General features: G+C 44.5%; 1 protein-coding gene across 3 annotated transcripts in view; it reads right to left on the bottom strand.

Moving 5' to 3' along the window:
- Positions 1-21,699, bottom strand: part of Matn2 (matrilin 2) — a 149,609-nt gene that overhangs the window by 125,723 nt on the left and 2,187 nt on the right. For all 3 annotated transcript variants that reach the window (NM_001427155.1, XM_087556505.1, XM_087556506.1), the window contains exon 2: positions 5,150-5,311. In NM_001427155.1, the coding sequence (NP_001414084.1) occupies positions 5,150-5,288 (139 nt within the window). In that variant the 5' untranslated portion in view covers positions 5,289-5,311. The remainder of the gene's footprint in view (positions 1-5,149; positions 5,312-21,699) is intronic.

Below are 21,699 nucleotides of genomic sequence, written 5' to 3'. Positions count from 1 at the left end.
AAGGTTGACTGATAAGGTTTTTAATTCCACACTACAACTAACTCCAAGAACCACTGTCCAGTTTCATGTGCTGACAAAGAAGACTCTACATGAGAAGACTGCTACAAGATGCATTTTGTAAACGTGTGTACAAAGTTACTGATCTTTCTATAAGTCCATTCTCCAACCACATGTGATATGTGTATTTATGTGGTATCTATGTATAGACCAACCAGAACATCCCATGGCTGGAAGTATAGCTCAGTGGTAAAGCAATTGTGTAGGGTTTCTCTGTGTAGCTCTGGATCTTCCTGGAATTCCCTCTGTAGACCAGGTTGGCCTCGAATTCTGAGATGCCTGCCTCCGTCTCCTGAATGCTGGGATTAAAGGCATGCACCACCATAATTGTCTATTAGCCAGTATTTTTTAAGTTTTACTTTAGCTCTGGTACAGTGACTCATGGTATTTTCTAGCTCACATAAGAAGAAGCTCTTTTAGGCTCTCAATTTACTCTTGAGTGTATGAGGAAGGTTCCTGAGATCAAAAAGCTAGAGAAAGCATGCTCAGCTGGCAGACTGGCTAAGTTGGAGATGCCTGAATGGTCACACCGCTTCTACCAAATTACTGATCTGTCTATAAACCCGTTCCCCACCACCTCACTACTCTTCATGGAGGCCATCACTCTTAAGCCTCCCACACTGTATCTTATGTCTACCACAAAACCCCAGGTGGATGAAAAGGACAAAATAAGCCCACGTAGATATAGGAAGGAGGGGCCTAACACACTGGTAGGTGGAATGGGTGGAGAAGTGCATTTCTGATGATGGTATATGTGTGTGGATACGTGTTTATGTGTGTGGAGGTGCGTGCATATACATGTGTGTGTAGACCAGAGGTCAATGATTGGTGTTACTCCTCATGACTCTATCTGTTGACAGTCTCTCACTTACCTTAGGCTGGCTAAGTAGGTTAGACTGACTATCCATGGAGCCCTACCAATCCTGTGTCTCCACCTCCCCAGTACTGAACTTACTGGCATACAAACCATGCCAGGCTTAAAAAAAGAAATAAACATGGATTCTGGCCATCAAACTCGTGTCCTCATATTTGCACAGCAAGGACTTTATCAATAGGACCACCTTCCCAGCCCCCCTTTTACTACTGAGACTCTGATTTATACAGATATAAAATATGAGGTTTTGAAGCCTAAAAAGTTTGAACAAAAATTTAACCTAAGTAGGCTGGACATGGTGACATATGCCTTTAACGACGGCACTGAGGAGGCATATGCAAGCAGATCTCTGTAAGTTTGAGGCCAGCCTACTATACATGAAAGTTCCAAACCAGTCAGAGCTATGTACTGAGATCCTGTAATGAATGAACGAACTAATGAATGAATGAATGACCTAAGAAACAACTTTGTTTCTACTCAAAGTTCAGGGAAATGCTTGTAAGCAAATAACCAGGGAACATGTCATGCTAAGAGGTGCTGTAATTGTGGCCAAAGTGACAAGTTCCAGGACTGCAATGTGCCCTGGACAGTGTGCTGAGCATAGAAAGAAAAGCAAACACATAAACAGGAGATACCCTACTGGGAGGATTTTTGAGGCCTGACCCACCCGTCCCTGCCTCCAGCATAGCTGTAGCCATTTTGTTCCATGCCTGCAAGCTATTTCGTATTGCTATTGTAATATGTCTGCCACTCATTAACATAGATAAGTAACCTGACTCAGAGCAAGATCGTGCTGATCACATATCCTGCTATGTTTTGTATATTCTGAGATTTGTTAATCTTAAGAACTTCAACAACCATACGCTCCACTTAAGGTCAATCAGAATAAAGGTCAGTTAGAACTGTTCTGTCTAGATATCCAAAATAGCTTTAGTCAGAGCCAACTTCCTGCACCTGCACAAGTTTATTGTGGTTTTTTTTTTCTTTATAAGCAGACCTTGAGAAATGTTCAAGGTTGTAGCTCAACCCCTGAATTCTGAGCTACAACCTAGTTGACCAGTCTTAGGGTGTGTGTTCAATAAACCATCCCTGTCTGACTGAGATCAGTGTTTGTGTGGTTTGTGGGGTGACTCCTGGACCCCAACACGGAAGGCAGCTTGCCTTCCAGTTCACGGCTGTCTCCCAGCATCCTTTGTGAGCAAACATGCTTCCCTCACATTTGGGAGCCTCAGTACGTGAGGTTCAGGGAGCAGAGAGGCGACTGCACATAGCATGCAGCTTCCAAGCCCAGGTTGAAGACACGTCCTGTCCCACCCCTTTGTCCCTGTCACATTCCCCAGTAAAATAAGGAGGAGAGGATAATCTTGTTGTGGGTGTCTTAGTAACTGACTTATTGCTGTGAAGAGACATCCTAACCAAGGAAACTTATAAAAGAAAGCATTTAACTGGGGCTTGCTTACAGTTTCTGAGGGTCAGTCCATGGTCACCATCTGGGGAGTATGGAACAGACAAGATGGCACTGGGGCATCAAGGCCAGCCTGGTCTACAAAGCAATACACAGGTCTGTTTTTCTTTGAAATCCTATCTCAAACCTCCCCATCCCCACCAGCCCACCACCCACCAAAAAAAAAAAAAAAAAAAAAAAAGAAAGGAAAAGAAAAGAAAAGAAGGGGTTGGGGATTTAGCTCAGTGGTAGAGCGCTTGCCTAGGAAGCGCAAGGCCCTGGGTTCGGTCCCCAGCTCCGAAAAAAAAAAAAAAAAGAAAAAAAGAAAAGAAAAGAAAGGAAAGGAAGGAAGGAAGGAAGATGCTGTGCTTCCTCGGTATGTGAAAGGCCTTGGGTTCTGTCCCTAAGATCACAAAAAAATAAAATAAAATAAGCCCAACTATGCAGTCACAGATGGTAATACAGGAAGCATCAAGATATGTTCAGTTATTTATATATACTTAAATATATATGTTTATCATATAAATATCTTTAATATTTTTATGTTCTAAACATTTCCCAGTTCTTTTCAAAGTATGTAGAAGACATGCATTTATGGCGCTGTGAACCAGGGGCTCTCAGGAGAATGAAGACAGGCTCACTACTCGGTCAGTCAGAACAGGCTCTGCCCTATCAGAACAGGGATCTTCAATCCTTTGGTCCCTGACTGCAATGTGTGGTCCCCCAGACACCTGTCTGAAGGCCTATGTTCTAATAGCTGCCTGCAAGCTATGAGGGTGAAGTGGGTTCAGAGATCATGCAGGGTTTTGCTAAAGCCAACGTTTATTATATATTTACAATTTACAAACATCGCCTCATTTACTTCCCTGAAAATGCTCCAAAGCCAGCCTTTCTGCTTCCACTTGACAAATGAGGGACAGAGCCTCAGAGAGGTCACCTGGTGAGAAACAGCAGCAGGACTTGAAGCCACACTCATTCCAAAATGCTCCTCCCTGCACAGGCCTGTTGGTATTCTGTATGTTTTGTGGCATATTCTTTCTGAAGAAAACATGTTTACTAAGCGGAAGTTACTGAGACCTGCCATTTTCATTCCCCATGTCTGGGTACAGGCTCTGCCTGTCTACATTGCCTACTTCTTCCTATAGCACCATATGCTAGAAAATGGATGGCCTTATGCAGACAAGTTTAATACATTTTCTTTTCTCATAACACTCCTATTCAGGCAAGTCCAGCAAGGATATCTTCAGAAGAAAACACTTTGACCATGTGTATTAGAGCAAAGTTATATGCCCACATTAAACTCAAGGCTTTAAAATAGAAGCCTCAATTTAAAAACCTGGATACTTTGCATCCTCAATCCAGAGGTGTCAATTGCCAGAGGGATCCCCTCCACCCCCATGGTCCCAGTACAGCCAGCAGAGAACTCAGAGATGGCATCACACACACACACACCACACACACACACACACCACACACACACACACACACATACACCACACACACACACCACACACACACACACCACACACACACACACCACACACACACACCACACACACACACCACACACACACACACACACCACACACACACACACACACACATACCACACACACATCACACACACATCACACACACCACACTCACACACACCACACACCACATACACCACACACACCACACACACACCACACACACATCACACACACACCACACTTATTACTACTTATTAATCATAGGCACATTCTACATCTTAGATTTGAAAAAGGAAAGGGCACGCTAGAATTCAGATAGTAATGGTCTTTCTGCCTATCAGCAGCAAATTGCACAAATAGGCATTAATGTCCCTAGAAACCACACACACCACACACACATCACACACACACATCACACATCACACACATCACACATCACACACCACACACCACACACCACACACACACCACACACCACACACACATCACACTCACATATCACACATCACACACACCACACACACACACCACACACATATCACACATCACACACACCACACACACATCTCACACACACATATACACACACCACACACACACATCACACACCACACACACAACACACACACATCACACACACCACACACACACATCACACATATACCACACACACACTCACACACACCTATCATACACACACCACACACACATACACACACATACACACACACTCACACACACCTATCATACACACACACCACACACACACACTCACACACACCTATCACATACACACACATACACACACATACACACATACACACACACATACACACATACACACACACATACACACACACCACACACATACACACACACCTATCACACACACACACCACACACACATCACACACACATACCACACACACATACCACACACACACACATCACACACACCACACACACACATCACACATATACCACACACACACTCACACACACCTATCATACACACACCACACACACACATACACACACATACACACACACTCACACACACCTATCACACACACACACCACACACACACACTCACACACACCTATCACATACACACACATACACACACATACACACATACACACACATACACACACACCACACACATACACACACACCTATCACACACACACACCACACACACATCACACACACACCACACACACATACACACACACACACACACACACACACACTCACACACACACACTCTGCCTGCTGCTGCAGGGACCCTCACTCACCCAGCAGTGCAGTCTGCGGATGCATCCTGCGGCCTCTGGAGGGGAACCTGTCTTGGGGACGACGCTCTCTGGCTCCAACTGGGAGGACCAGGAGGAGCTGCCCAAGCATCAGCAAGCACCCCACCAACATCTTCTCCATCTTCAAGAGGAGCAGGTCTGCAGCTGTATACAACACGAGAAAGGCAAGTGAGATTTCTGGGCATCCCTGACGTTGGGGTGCTGCTTCCCCATTGCCCTGATTTTTCAGGTCCCAAACATGCTACTTGTCTGATTTTGCCCCTTCCAAACATGAGGGTGCCACATGTTGGGCAGGTCCTCTGGAGTACTCGAGCTGGGGGGGGGGTGAGGGGTCCACTATCACCTTGAAGGTTATCAATTCAAGTTACTACTTATTAATCATAGGCACATTCTACATCTTAGATTTGAAAAAGGGAAAGGGCACGCTAGAATTCAGATAGTAATGGTCTTTCTGCCTATCAGCAGCAAATTGCACAAATTGATAGGCACTAATGTCCCTAGAAATCAATGTGACCTCACGTAGTATGACGGTGCCAGTTGTGCGCTCCCAACTCCAACCCCAGCCTCAACCCCAGCCTCAACCCCAGCCTCCTGCATCCTTTCTATTTTGATAGAGAATTGCTATGTAGTCCGAGTAGATCTTGAACTCATCATCCTCCTGCCTCAGCTTATCATGTAACACCACACCAAACCTGTATTCATTTACCAAGAAGGAGCAGAACACAGTGACTAAGGCCAGAACTCTGTCCTAGGCCGGGTTCCTGTGCCAGTCACATCTAAATCCTTTACTTGGATTAACTCATTGATTAAGCTAACATTCTTCCTACATTCCCGAAGGAGCAGTGAAGTCCACTAGCTTGCCAAGGTCGTGCATAGCATCAATCAAGCACAGAACTAAACAGACACAATGTAAAATCCCAGGTGTCCATTCAGGAAAGGTCACGGCTGTTTACTGATATAGGCAGGAAGAGGGCAGGGATGAGGCAAATACCAGTTTCAGGAATTAAAACAAACAACCGCCCCAACCACGGTTCAGCAGATTGCTTTTAGGAGCTGACCTGCTGAGGAGCTCAATCCTGTCAACTCCCGAAACTTTACTAAGTATCAAAACTGTACTAAAAATAGGCACCGTTGATTTAGTGCGGTACTATGTGCCAGGTACCGGGCAAAGGCTTTGTACACACTAAGTGATGGAATTCTTAAAGTAACTCAAACAAGTAAACTAAATTCATTCATTATAGATAACTCTTCTCTATCTTCCCCCATTTAAATAGTTTAGAGTCCTCTAGATGATCTGGACACTTTTTATACCTTTAATTCTGAGATTCCTTCTGAAAAGGAAAAGGAAGGAAATGTAAACTATCTTGTCTCTTTTTCTTTTCTTTTTTTTAAAAATTATTTTACTTTATGTGCGTAGGTTTTTGGCCTGCATTTATGTCTATGCACTACATGAATGGAGTCCAGAAGAGGGCATCAGATCCCGTGGACCTGTGGTTGTAGAGAGCTGGGAGTCATCAAGTGAGTGCTGGGAGCTGATCCCCAGTCTCCTCAAGAGCTGTCAGTGCTCCTCCTTACTGGTGAGTGCTCCTCCTTACTGGTGAGTGCTCCTCCTTACTGGTCAGTGCTTCTCCTTACTATTCAGTGCTCCTCCTTACTTGTCAGTGCTCCTCCTTACTGGTCAGTGCTCCTCCTTACTGGTCAGTGCTCCTCCTTACTGGTCAGTGCTCCTCCTTTCTGGTCAGTGTTCCTCCTTACTGGTCAGTGCTCTGTTTGGTCTCTTGCCGTGCAGTGTAATGCCAAGTGCGGGCTCCCAAGACCTGGTTGCCCCTGAGAGAGAGTCTGCAAGTAGACCCAAGTGATACTTGCCCCCAGATTATTTCTAATTGGTAAATAAGGATGCTGACAGCTAATAGCTGGGAAAAAGAGACATAGGCAGGTTTTAGAGTCCCCAGGCCTGGGGTGGGGAGTTGAAAGAAAACCACAAGGAGGAGAAGAAAGGAGGAGGAAGGAGGAGCTACCATGGTTTAGGTGAGTTCATGAAAATGTGGCCCTGAGGACTGGCCAACTGGAGTTAGAGCAACTCAGATGAAACATAGTAAGTAATAATTCAAGGTTAGCCATAGGAAATAGATCTTACTAGCATAAAGGGTGTTGATTAGGCTTTTTTGCAAACACAGAGGTTGCATGTGCCTTTTATCCAGGAACTAAATGGTCAAAGACAGCGTAGAAACCCTGGATTGGGATTAAATACTTTCTACAACAGTCGAGCCATCTCTGTAGCCATTGGCTCTTCTTCTAATCTTAAAACCTATTACTTGTCTTCACAATGGCTCAATATTAATCATACAATTTGCTATGACATAGATGGTGTGACATCATCACTGTGAGTGACTATGACATAGATGGTGTGACACCACCACTGTGAGTCACTAGGATACAGATAGTGTGGCACCATCACTGGGAGTCACTAGGACACAGATAATGTGGCACCATCACTGGGAGTCACTAGGACACAGATAGTGTGGCACCATCACTGTGAGTCACTAGGACCCAGATAGTGTGGCACCATCACTAGGAGTCACTGGGACACAGATAGTGTGGCACCATCACTGGGAGTGAGTTACTAGATTTTATCTTTCTGTGTCTGACTCACTTAGTGTAGTAGACTATCATCCAGTTTAATCTGTTTTGAAACATACATAAATATATTATGAACTGAACTCACCCTGTCAGGCTGAGGGACAAGCACCTTTGTCCATGAGCCATCCCTCCAGCCATATCTGTTCTTATTCTTATTTTTATGCATTTACATGTTGATTTTAGAATTTGTTTTTCAAGATAGGGTCTCACTATCTAACTCTGGCTGGCTCCAACTCACAAGGATGTCCTACCTCTGCCTCTCCAGTATTGTGATTAAACTGCTCACCACCGTGCCAAGCTCTGATCTAAGGTTAAAAATGGGTTAAACACAACTTTATTAAACCAGTACAATTTCTAACCATACGCTAAATATCTATCCTTACAGTTGAGTATAGTTCATACCCCTTATCAAAGAAACTTCTTAGCCCCATGGTGGTGTTGAATGCCTTGATCCTAACACTCAGGAGGCAGAGACAGGTGGATCTCTGTTTGCTTGAGGCCAGTCTAGCCTCAAGGATCTGGGTTTACACAAAAGAAACCCTGTTTCAAAAACAAAAACAAACAAACAAAAAGAAACTTTTCTTAGCAACAAAGACTATTACAGAAAATCACAGCTAAAAGATCAAGAGATTGTGTAGTACCCAATTCTCACTGACATGCTTAAAATATGTTTTTGCATGTAAGGCTCTGGGATCATTGTGGAAGAGGGGCTGGAAAGACGGTAAAAGCCAGAGGAACAGAAGGGTTGCCATGAGGTTGTGAGTTCTAAAAATGCTAGAGATGCAACACACATGAAATCTCATCACAGCTCCTTAACAAGACCTGAATACCATCACCACCAATGATAACTCAGGAAGGGGAAAGCTCACAGGGCCTAAGGCCTATACAAAGAATGACAGGCAACTGGGAAATGTGGAGAGTGAGACATGGTCTTCCTCAGGGAAGAGCCCCTTCCATGGCAGCATGCTTTCCAATAACAAGTGGTCAGCCCCCACATCATACAGGTAACATACACACTGAGCAGCTTGTATTTCAATTAAGACAAAGGGGCCATGAATTTGACAGAGAGTGGGGGTTGGGGGGATGGAAGAGACTGGGGAGAGAAAAGGAAAGGGGAAATTATATAATTAAATTATAATTTTAAAACAATAAATTATACTTTAAGGAGATGCAAATCCCTAGTATGATAAATTTTTATAGATTCTCTATCAGATTATTATACCACCTCAGAAATACACACAGCTAAGATAACCATACAAATCCAGATCTGTCTGTGATTTGTGTGTGTGTGTGTGTGTGTGTGTGTGTGTGTGTGTTATAGCTATGATATACACATGGCTTCTGCTGTGTTTGCTTGTATATGTGAAAGACAGAAATTCATCAGCATTATCTTCCTCCCTCTCCTGAATCCAGATCCTTCACTGACTCTAGAGCAGCAAGTTGCAGGGTCCTCCTGTCTCTCACTCCCAGTGCTCACTGCAGACTGCAAACGTTCATTGCCAGGCCTGGCTTGTGGCCCTTCCAGGGATCTGAACTCAGGTCCTCAAGCATGCTCAGCCAAGATTTGACCTGCTAAGTCATCTCCATATCTCCTGGTTTACTATTATATATATAAAATAGTATCCTTTCTTTCCTCCACACTGAAAAAAAATAAAAAGTTTTCTTATGTTTTCAGAATCATTCGGTGTTCTGTGAATAACGCCGAACATCCCTGCACTAATGTTAAACATTTGGAAGATGATGTAATGAATAATTATCATTTCCCCAGAATAGGCCACATTGCATTGTGGTTGTGCTTAACTAGACTTTTTTTTTAACTTTTTATTGCTTCTTTGTGAATTTCACATCATGCACCACAATTCCACTCATCTCCCTCTGCCCTAGCAACCTCTACCCCACAACAGAGAAAAAAATCTCCTTGTGGAAGCTGTGGTGTGTCACAGTGTCCACAGTGTACGCTTTCGTCCACACTTCTTTGCTTGCAAGTATTCGTTGCAATGACTCATTGGTCTGGTACGAGGCTACACTATCAATACCGGAACCTCACTGGCACTCTTCTCTGATATCTGTTGTTGCCTTGTGTCATGGAGATCCTGCAGTTTTGGATCTGTAGGGCCAGCCCCTTTATGCAATCCTGCAGTTCATCAATAGGACACAAGATACTGGGGTGGGCCAATTCAAAGTCCTGGATCTGGGCCTGAGGGATAGCTGAGCTGGTCAACCTGCCTGCTCTCCCTCACTCTCTCCCTCAGGACTAGATCACCAGCAACCCCCCAAACTAGGGTCAGCTCTTCTCTGGAGGCAAGGTGGACGGCCCACTATTCAGAATGCTGCAGCAGGAAAGGGACAGAGCCAGCTCTCTACCTGAAGTAGGTGGCAGGGGGTAAGGGTGAGGCAGAGGCATATCTCCCTACCCTGCACTGCCAAACAGCAGACAAGTTGTGGGGCCAGTTTTCCCACACTTATACCCTCACGGCAGCTCACCCAGGCCCAGTCGTCAGGATCAGCTGTACTGTGCTGCCCAGGTAAGGGTGCTTCACTAGATTTTAAAGAATGTCAAGTCACTATCATCAAGCAAAAGGTACAGAAGACAAGGGAGAGAAAGAAAGAAAAGTAAACAAAATCAAATATTTCAAGACATCTAACTAGGTGGTTACTTGCCTTTCTCTGCCTCAGCCTCCTCATCTTTAAATTGAGAAAACAATAGACACCGTTTGTCTTAGTCAGGGTTTCTACCGCTGTGATGAAACACCATGACCAAAAAGTAAGTTGGGTAGAAAGGGATTTATTTGGCTTACACTTCCAGACCACAGTCCATCACCAGGGAAATCAGGACAGGAACTCATGCAAGGTAGGAACCTGGAGGCACGTGCTAAGGCTGACATCATGGAGAGGTGCTGCTTACTGGCTTGCTCCCCATGGCTTGTTCAGTCTGCTTTATTATAGAACCTGGGACCAACAGCCCAGGGATGACACCACCCACAATGGACATGGCCCTCCCCCATTCATCACCAGCTGAGAGAATGCCTTACAGTTGGATCTCATAGAAGCATTACTTCAACTGAGGCTCTTTTCTCTGTGATGACTCAGCTTCTGTCAAGTTGACACACAAAACCAGCCAGTACACTGTTTATGAATTCAATCAGTTTGCAGACATATGTATGTACATACACACACACACACACACACACACACAAGTACCTGGCACATAAATGAGCACTGAATAAATGCTAGCTATTTTTGTTACTCTTTTTTTTACTTTATTTATTTATTTATTTGGGAGGGTGGGGGGCACGCAGATGCCACAGTGTGCACATGCAGGTCAGAGGACAACTTGTGGAAGTCAGTTCCTTCCGTCCACAATGTGCACGGAACCTAGGAATTGAACTCCGGTGTCAGATTCAGGGACAAGGATCTTTATCCTCTAAGCCATCTTGCCAGCACTACCTGTCATTCTTATCATTCTACACACAAGCCAATTAGTAGAGAATATACACTAATTTTGCCATGGTGAGCCATTTAAAAGATGTTTACATTTATTTTTTTATGTATGTGTATACACATGTATGATACATGTATGCTACAGTATGCACATGAAACTTGGAGGACAACTTGCAAAACTTGTGAATTCTACATGTGGACTCCAGGAAGTAAACTTAGGTCGTCAGGATGGGCAATGGGCAACTTTAACCAATGAGCCATCTTATCAGCCCCCAAATCACAATTTTTAAATATATGTAAGCATCTGAAAGTATTTAAAGTTTTCTTATTTCAAAAGGAAATGGCATGGTAAGCCACAAACTGGTTCAAGATATTTGTAAATATTTTTGATAAATTATTTGTATAGTTAATATAAAAAAGTATACCCTTTTCAATTAAAAAAAAGAACCACTTTAAAATATGCAAAGGTTTGAAGAATTTTTTAGTTTGGTTTCTATTGCTGTGGGAAGGCATCATGACCATGGCAACTCTAATAAAGGAAAACATTTCCTGGGGGCTGGCTTACAGTTTCAGAGGTTCAGTCCATTATCATCATGGTGGGAACATAGCAGTGTCCAGGCAGGCATGGTGCTGGAGAAGGAGTTGAGAATCAGCAGGCAGCAGAAGGAAACTATCTATCGCTGGACGTAGCTTGAAAATATAAAAGACCTCAAAGTCCACCTCTACAATAATACACTTCCTCCTGCAAGGCCACGCCCTATAGTGCCACTCCCTGTGGCCAAGCATTCAAACACAGAATGAGTCTATGGGGGCCATTTCTATTCAAACCACCATAAAGAGGATAACCAGAGGACAAACATGAAAAGATGTTCAAATGTTAGTTGTTAAGGAAATACAGATAAAGGCACCATGACACACCGTGACAAACCTGCTGGGGTAGCCACCACAGCGCAATGCCCGCCATGTTGAAAGGATGAAAGAACATTGGAACCCTCACGATTTGTTGATAAGCATGCAAACTAGCATGTCATTTTGGAGCATAGTTGCCAGCTTCTTATAAAGTTATACCTAAATAACACGGCACAAGGTAACTCAGTGTCTCTATTCACCCATGCTTTTAGCCCAAAAGGCCACACCCTGGGAAACCCTTCAACCTCACGAAAATCAAAAGCATTTTCTTCTCCGAGTCCTGACCCTACAGGGAAGACCAGAGCATCCGTCCACATGATAACTCTTTCTCAGATGTTTACAGTGGCTGTTCTTTCCAATGCTGAATATGGAAACAGCCCAGTGGCTGTCAGCTGCTGAGTGGAAAACAGATTAGAGTGTCCATACACTGGACCCCTACTGGACAACTAGTAGTGCTCCGCTTGCTGAACCCCAGAACCACACCAAATGAAAGCAACAGACACAAAAAGACTACTCTCTGCATTCTCTGACTAGAGGAAATTTAATAAAGGGCAACGTTACATAGCAAGAGCAGGAAGCAAATCAGTGGGCTTGTGGGTAAGAAAAGGGAGACAGCCCTGGGGAAGCCAAAGAGAAAAGCTGGGGCTATAGAAATGTTTACATTATGGCTATGATGGAGCGATGCATTTGTTGAAATTTACCAAATCATACCTTGTAGAATTAGTGAAGTCCACTGTAAGTTAAATTTCAAAAAAGCTATTTAAAATAAAGGAATGGCATCGAAGAAGAGTGGAAGGAAGGGTTGGAATATTGTGGAGCACTGTCTTCTGGGCATGGCCTGGCTGTAGCATGGCTGAGCTCTTGGCAGCTCTGGTTACCTAGACCTGCCCAAGACTGGGTGGGCCTGTTAACATCTCCCCACGCACAGAAGACAAGCTCCCAGGCCCTGTCCCTCCCTGGGGATCTCTAGGTAGCTAATGGTTGCTAAGAAAGAGAGAGAGAGAGAGAGAGAGAGAGAGAGAGAGAGAGAGAGAGAGAGAGAGAGAGATTGATTTTCTTCAGTAGTGTAGCCATTGTAAGTTGCCCGTTCCTGTAACCAACCTTAAAACAAACACACACACACACACACACACACACACACACACACACACACACACACAGAAAGATAGAGAGAGAGAGGCACACACACACAGAGACAGACAGACAGACAGACAGACAGACAGTGAGACAGACAGTGAGACAGATCAGGAGATAAAGTACTTTCTTCTCAAGGCTGGAGATCTAGTTAGAAAGAACTGACTACAAGGCTGCTCTCCACCTCCACGTGACCCCCATTAAAGCTTGAGGACATAAAAGTAGATGTGCTGGGAAGAGGAAGGGGATGAGTGGGAGAAGGGAGGGACCAAGAAAGGGTAATGGGGGCAAATATAGTCTAAATGCATTGGGCATGTGACTGAAAGGATGCTAGTGAACATATTCACTAGCATATGCGAATTAACATAGGAAAGATACTATATAAATACCTAATAATGGCGATGTTATGTTATATAATTATTATAGTCAGACAATATGGAGTTTTCACATAATGATAAGTTGATGCATGTCCTCTCAAGTCCATGGTGCTTTCTCGGTTTGGCACTTAGAGCTCTTGGAATCTGAAGAATACGTAACATCCTTGAGAGGAAAATGAACTGGCTGTTAAGGACAGTCCTTTCAACTCTAGAGCAAAAGAGGAGAACTTTTGTGTGAGAAACAGTGAAGCAACAGGGGGCACGGAGAGAATGTTTTGAAGTGATACCAGCACTTTGACTTCTGTTGTAGCCATTTGTCTCCTTTCCCTGAGACAATGAGTTCTTTGTATAGCTTTGCCAAGGGAGTGGGACAGAGAAAGGAGGCTGCTCTCGCAGCCTTCTAAGCACCACTGTCTGACTCACCAGGCAAGGGTCCCTCCACAGCCAAGAACAATGAGCTGTGGGTCTTGAGAGATCTGGCTGTGATATCCGTGCACCTCACTTGTGTGTCCTAACTCTCTGGTCTTCAGTTAGCCATCAGTAAGTGAAAGTGAAGCCATCATGAAAGTGGTGTCTCTGTCTGAACAAGAACACGGGCCCAGTGCACCCTGCCCTCCTAGAAAAGTGTACAGCCAGCATTTAGCCCCGTGCACACAAGAAAAGGAAGTGGCAGGCTGGGAAGAGGCTCTGGGGGCGAACACACTTGCTATCCAAACAGCAGTCTGAGTTCTATCCCCAAAACCCATGTGGCTGGTAGCAGGAAGTTGGAACAACCAACTTCCACAGGTTGTTCTCTGACCTCCAGATGTGTGTTTATGGACATACATACACACAAATTCATACAATAAAAATGTAAATGTAAGTAAGAAAAAAGTAGGAAGAGCAGTAACATTGGCCTAGTGCATGGAACCAAGTATTTTGCAGACTGTCATCTCATTTGATCTCCGCCAAAGCAGGTAAGATCTTATCTTTTTTTTTTTTTTTTTTTTGGTTCTTTTTTTCGGAGCTGGGGACCGAACCCAGGGCCTTGCGCTTCCTAGGCAAGCGCTCTACCACTGAGCTAAATTCCCAGCCCCAAGATCTTATCTTTGAGGAGAGTGTGCTAAAGTTTATAGATAGAGAGCTTCCAAGGTCTCAGAGCTACTTAACTGGTAAAACCATAAAGACTACCCCCATGCCACCTCTCAGGCAGTCAGAGAGAGGCAGAGGGACATCACTGTGTCCCTCACAGACTTCTGTCAGCATATATAATACATGACTCTAAGCAGTCACAGATAAACAGAGAATAAATCTCAGAGGCGGCCCCTCCTATCTCTCTTCCTCCCACTATCAGAACTGCCATCTCCTGCGTGGCCAGCAGACGGGAAACCAACGTATGCTGAAACATAAGGGCACCCATAGGCAGCTCAAAATTTTACACCCTGGTTATTACCGGATTGACCTGACATGACTGACTGTGACTTCCAACCAGAAGTGAAGATTTGCTGACATATCAGCTTGTCCAGGCAGGGACCCATCCATCTTCTCTTCCTCAAGTCCTTTTGTGGTCAAGGTTACCCCTTGGCTTAGCTGTCTACACCTAGACCAGTAACTGCAAACCAGTTTCCATCTGCCCTGTATCCTGATGGTATTCAGGAATGCAAAAACTTCACTTTCTTCTCTCGGCCTCCTTCCTGCCTTGAGGCTGTTTTCCGTGGCTGCAGCCAATTTTACAGCCTAGGCCTTTCGCACCCAGACTCTCTGAGGCACTGCTAAAAGGTCCATTCCTTCATCTGTTTAAGGTCTGCCAATGGCCTCACTGAACAAATGTTATCCTCAAGCCCCTCCATGACTGACCACTGGCCATCTCTCCCCCATATGGATGTCCCTGCATTTACCCTTCCGAGTGGAGCCTGAAGCACCCAGATGGTTTTGCAATGGGTGGCCTTCCTCTGCTGGGTCCACAGTCTTCAGTGCTTACTCTCTGTATTAATCAGGATGATATTCGCCCTCCGTGTTTGACTCATAGGTCACTCACGCAGTAAGATGTCCTCAGGTTTTCACAAGGATTGACTTCCACACATCACAGATGGGCTTGTTGTCTGTGTCCGCGTACTTCATTTATTTTTCTTGCCACCTCAAATCTCTTCTTGTCTAGGCTACTCTTCCAGATGATGCCCTGTCACCTGTGTCTCCCATAATGCTGGTTCCAAATTTTGTGAATAAGTTTGTATAGTATCAATGTTTTAGACAAATGCCTAATCGATAGAAGATCAATCAAGGCCAAAGGAAACTGGTAACTTGAGCCCCTGTCTTTGCAAACTGTGTTTGCTCAGATGTCGTCAACCCCAATAGCAGGTTCTCATTTTCCTAATGGCAGGCCCCTCACGTGCAATCTCTTTATGAAATAATGTTTTAATTCATAAACTTGAGCTGGAGAGATGGCTCAGCCGTTAAGAGCACTGACTGCTCTTCCAGAGGTCCTGAGTTCAATCCCCAGCAACCACATGGTGGCTCACAACCATCTGCAATGGGATCCGATGCCCTCTTCTGGTGTGTCTGAGGACAGCGACAGTGTACTCATATACAATAAACAAATAAATATTAACAAAAAATAGACTTATTTACTGTATTTTAACTGTGTAAATGTTTCGCCTTCACGCAGGTGTGGGCACATGTGTGGGTAGTGCCGTCAGAGGTAGGCAGAGGGCGTTGGGTCCTCTGGAACTAGAGTTACAGGCAGTTGTGAGCCTCCATATGGGTGCTGCAGACACAAGTACTCATAACCACTGAGCCACCTCTTCAGCCTATCACATGCAATTTCTTGACCAACTTAAACAGATATTTTCAAAAGACTATAAATGAACTATCAAGATGAGTCGGTGGTCACAGATCCATACAATCCACGGATGTTTTGGATTGTAAAGCCATATATGAACTTAAAAATAATGCTTTTCGGTTAAGAGCACTGACTGCTCTTCCAGAGGTCATGAGTTCAATTCCCAGCAACCACATGGTGGCTCACAACCATCTGTAAAGAGATCCGATGCCCTCTTCTGGTGTATCTGAAGACAGCTACAGTGTACTTATATATAATAAATGAATAAATCTTTTAAAAAAAAATAATGCTTTTGATGAAAAAAATTGTAAAAATAAAGTTCTACTTTTGTTTTCACAAAGTGATGTTTTTGAGTGTTACTTGCCTCTCTAACACAGATGATGTCTTAACACTAAAGATCTATCCGAGGTTCCCAGTATTTTTATTTCTACGCTGCTTGGGATGCAGTCAGTTTCCAATCCATGTATTATATGTCACTAGAAATTTTATCCCACGCCAACAGTTCTAACTAACAAAACGTGTGGACAGTCAGTGTAGGGGAGTGGACAGTGAAAGGTAGCCTGGTCCTAGGTTGAGCTAAAGGCTTTGAAGTCCTGGAGACCCTGAAGGGACAGTAGGTGCTTCACCTGCTCCCAAGCACCAGCCCCTGTCACCAGCTGCAGTCCTCCCCCCTCCCCCACCCCCCATAGATTTGTGGCCATCAGTCATGTAAGGACAATGCCCCAAGCCCTTCTTCATGTAAATGAGGCATCCCTAATATTTCAAACCAAGATAATGGGAAAAGAGACGTGACCTGTGGTCATGTAGGCTCAAGACAGAGATCTTCATGCTAATGAGGTACCTAGCGGTCTTGAGGGCATAGCCAATAAGTTTTCTTTCTCAGACATTCCTCCCTGCAAAAGGTATTTAACCTCAGGCCCACCCTGAGAAGTGGAATATGATTTTACACATCCACTCTCCACCACGGCCATAAATGGCTTGGAACCACAGACTGTCTCTTTTCATCGAGATGCGCTATGGGGAGCCATGGAGAAGCCTTCGATTATAGAGCTACGATCTAGTCTCCTGAAGAAGGCCTCTCTGCACTCCCAGTCATCAAGCCAAGAACAATCACCGTGGGACCATCTGGAGCTCCCCTTCCCCTCCCCTCCATGGCTGTGGGCTAGATGAAGCCCATGGGGCCCCCAACTCCATTCTCAGCAATTCCGCAGCTCCCAGTGGTGCCTGGATGTCCAAGTGCATGAAAAACAGACAGCTCTAGCCTTGAGCGGGCCAGTGACCCGGAACCAGTTCTGGCTTTCCACCCCCTAATCAGTGTCCTGGGATTCTCTACAGCCTACACCTGCCTGGGTGAGGTGTGGGGTAAACACAGTCAAACTCCCCACTTCCTGCCTCCCTAAGCAGCTGTGCCCTGTGGCAGAGTGGATGTGGAACCCACAACCCTTTAGATTTTTAGTATGTTTTGAAAGCATACATCCACACTCTACACCACCTAGCTACACATTGTGGTACTCTTTTTAAATCAGCCTTAGCTTAGGAGTTAAGAGCACTTGATGCTTTTCCAACTAAACTTCTAAGACTGAAGTTTAGTTCCCAGAACTTATTTTTGGCAGCTCCCATAACGGCAGCTCCAGGGAATCTGATGTTCTCTTCTGGACTCTGTGGGTACCCCCACACACTCTCATATAAACTCTTATATTCTCCCTCTCCCTCCCCCTCGCCCTCCCCTTCTCCATCTCCCTCTCCCTCTCCCTCTCCCTGCCCCTCTGGCATTAACCCTCCATTGCAGATGCATGCCTCCATTCAGTGTCTTCATTTAGGCCTGAATGGAATTATGACAACTGAGGTACTGGGTAGGCTATCACCCTTTGGAAACAGTGTGAATGGAAATAATTTAAGCAGCTCCTAAGAGCTGAGTAGATAAACTATAACATGGTGAGATACTGTGTGGCAGCAGGAATGAATCACTGCTTTGTATACAACATAGTGTACATGATAAATTATCAGTATAATAGTGAACAAGGTAAAATACTAATCTGTAATCATAGGAATCAGTACGGTGGCTACATGAGAAGATTGGCACTCAGACATGGGTATAAACAGGAATTCTGGGTGCTGGGATTATTCTGTTGATAAATCAAACTACTGTTTATATCCTTGTTCATGTCCAGCATCTTCCTTGATTTGTGTACTTTTCGATATGTTAGCATCACAAAAAGTTGAATTCTAAAAATTAACCTCTGTTGACAGAGGTACTTCAGAAGATAGGTAGTAATTCACTTGAACGCAATGTGGAGCTTTAGAGGTACAGAGCCAGTAGGTGGTTACATTGTTCACTATGTGAAGCTCCACTGACCTACACTGTGTCTATCTTTATACACTTACTCAGTTACTGTCTTTCAGTGCTGAGAATGGAAGTTGTAGATTAAGCTCAGTTGGTAAAGCATTTGCCTACCATGTTGTAAGGTCTGGAGTTCAATCCCTAGAGCCACCAGAAATAACTGCATGCTGGGAACTGAAACCTGATCCTTGCACGTGCTAGGCAAGCATTGTCTTGTAGAGCTACAACCCTAGATTAGCATTCAATGCTAAGCAAGGTTCGGTTCTCAAATCCTGCTATGGACCAGCCAGAAGTGAAGCATTTAAAAAATACTTCATAGGGTCCTCTTTGACACGGGTCACCGTGTATCTTCTAGAGGGGAATGATTAGTGAACAAGACTGTACCACTGCCATTCCCCAGAGCACCCTCTCAAACCCTATGCAGGGAGAGTAATAGCATTCTAAAGGTGTCCCTGTGCTAAAGGAAATTAAGAACAAGAATTAAGACCACCAATCAAATGACCTTTAAAATAATAAAAACTCCTTTAAAACAGATACTGAAGAGATGGCTCGGCGGTTAAGAGCACTGACTGCTCTTCCAGAGGTCCTGAGTTCAATTCCCAGCAACCACATGGTGGCTCACAACCCTCTGTAATGGGATCTGATGCCCTCTGAAGACAGTTACAGTCTGAAGATGAGCTCCAGTGTACTCATATACATAAAACAAATTAATTTTAAAAATGAGAGATGCCACATATGGTGAAACAGACTCCAGTAATAGCTGCACTCTGGAAGCTACATTAGGATCATGAGCTCAAAGCCAGCCTGAGCTACACAGTGAGACCTCTGCTTCAAAAAAAAAAAAAAGTAATAATAACAAAGGGGCTCAATAATTAACAGCTCTTACTGATCCAAGCTCAGCTCCCAGCACCCACAGAAGTTCAAAGTCACTGTAACTCCAGCTCCAGAGGATCTGATACCCTCTTCTGGCCAGTGAGGACACCAAGCATGCAAAACATTCATGCACATGACAATAAATAAATGTTTAAAAAACAAAAATGGTTGAGCTGGAGAGATGGCTCAGTGGTTAAGAGCACTGACTGCTCTTCCAGAGGTCCTGAGCCTAATTCCCAGCAACCACAGGTGGCTCACAACCATCTGTAATGAAATCTGATGCCCTCTTCTGGTGTGTCTGAAGACAGCGACAGTGTACTTATATATAATAAATAAAAAATCTTAATAAAAAGAATGGTGAGATAACCCTGGACTAGTCAAGGAACCCAAACATAATCACAAGGTTCCTCAACAGTAACAGAAGAGAGACCCCAGCACGTGGCATTGTGATGTTCATAGACTTTGAACATCATGGTCAAGACAATAGGCCAAGGATGAAGGAAGCCTCTGGAAGGAGAAAAAGGGAAGGAAATGCAAATGGCTCTAGACCCGAGGACCAAGGATTTTACCCAATGAGAATTATTCAGAATTCAGACCTCTGTAGCAATGAGCTAGTACATGTGTATTGGTTTGAGCAATTAAAAGTGCAGTGACTTGTTACCTGGGAAACTAACAAACGGATTCACTGGAAACCGAGGAGGACTGGATACTAGAAATTCTAGACTGAAAAAAAACACCACCTAATTCTGTTGTTGGGAGTATAGTCTGTGTTAAGGGCCCAGAATCAAAAGTTGTGGTTGATCGAAGAAACAGAGAAAATACAAAAGGAACAGGAGTAGCAACTTCTGGTCTGAGTTTGAAAAAAACCAAGGGCTCAAAAAGGAACTTAGCTGGTATGGATGAGTCAAGGTTCTGAGATGGTAGAGGGAGCCTTCATTTTCCTCACAGGATCAACGTAATGATAAGAATCTAAGAGACAGTAATGGGTGAATGGCGACAAGAAGGTGGGGGCAGATGGAAATAGGAAGGGAGGGGGGTAGACCAGTTAAGGAGGAGAGAGATACAGAGACAGAGATACTGGGAAACAGGACAGAGAAGTTGAAAGATGCCAGTCCTGGTTTTGAGAGGGGGAAAAGTGAGAAAACATAAGGAGCCACATTTTCCCTAGAGCCAACAGAACGAATGTGCCCATGTAGCTCCTGGAGACCCATTTCAGCTTCTGACTTCCAGGGCTGCAAGGCAATGAGTTGGTGTGAAGCCATTATATTTGTGGTGATTTGATGTAGCAGCCATGGGGAACTGTCACGATAACCTGTGAGTGGTGGTGAGTATCCTACTGGGCACATCCATGGGCAACAGTGGCTTCTCTGTCAGCTCTCCTGGAACTTTGGGCCTGCTCAGTCACTAGTTTTTATGTGTAACTATTTTGCGAAAACTTCTGTTTCAACCAAGTCGGTTTGAAACCTAGAGTACTAGATGGAGTCACATGAGCTCCACTTGACACTCAGAACCTATGGCATGACCTTTGACAGCATCTCACCTGATGATCTCACCAAGGCCAAGGCAATAAGGCTAGACAGTGAGCACCAAGCATTTGCTCAGACCAGCCACCGCATTAAGCATTTGGCATGTGCAAGTGAGGTCAGTTTTCCCAACAATCCTACTCCTGATTTACAGACGAGGAAACTGAGGCACAGAGCACAGGCCATCTTTTAAAGCCCCTCCAGGTATGAGGGAATAGGACTGGAAGTCTAGTTCTTCAGATGTCAAGTGTGGTGCTTTGAGCTGTTCTCTTGCTTTCCGTCAAGTAACCAAGTCACTGTCATTGTCACTATTGACAACGGCCAAGGGCTCGGAAATTTAATCCAGCCCTGCCACTAAGCTGCCTTCAGGCTACGGTGACTGGCTGCTGAATTCTACTGCAGAACTTAAAGGTGACCTAATGGGCTGGAGCTCCGAGAGCTCTTGGAAGAGCATCCTAGCACTATTTCCTAGCAAC

Source organism: Rattus norvegicus, chromosome 7 (assembly GCF_021556685.1).
Source record: "Rattus norvegicus strain SHRSP/BbbUtx chromosome 7, alternate assembly SHRSP_T2T, whole genome shotgun sequence".
Lineage (NCBI taxonomy): Eukaryota > Metazoa > Chordata > Mammalia > Rodentia > Muridae > Rattus > Rattus norvegicus.
Note: the sequence above shows the minus strand (reverse complement) of the source record. Positions and strands in the feature narration are given on the sequence as shown.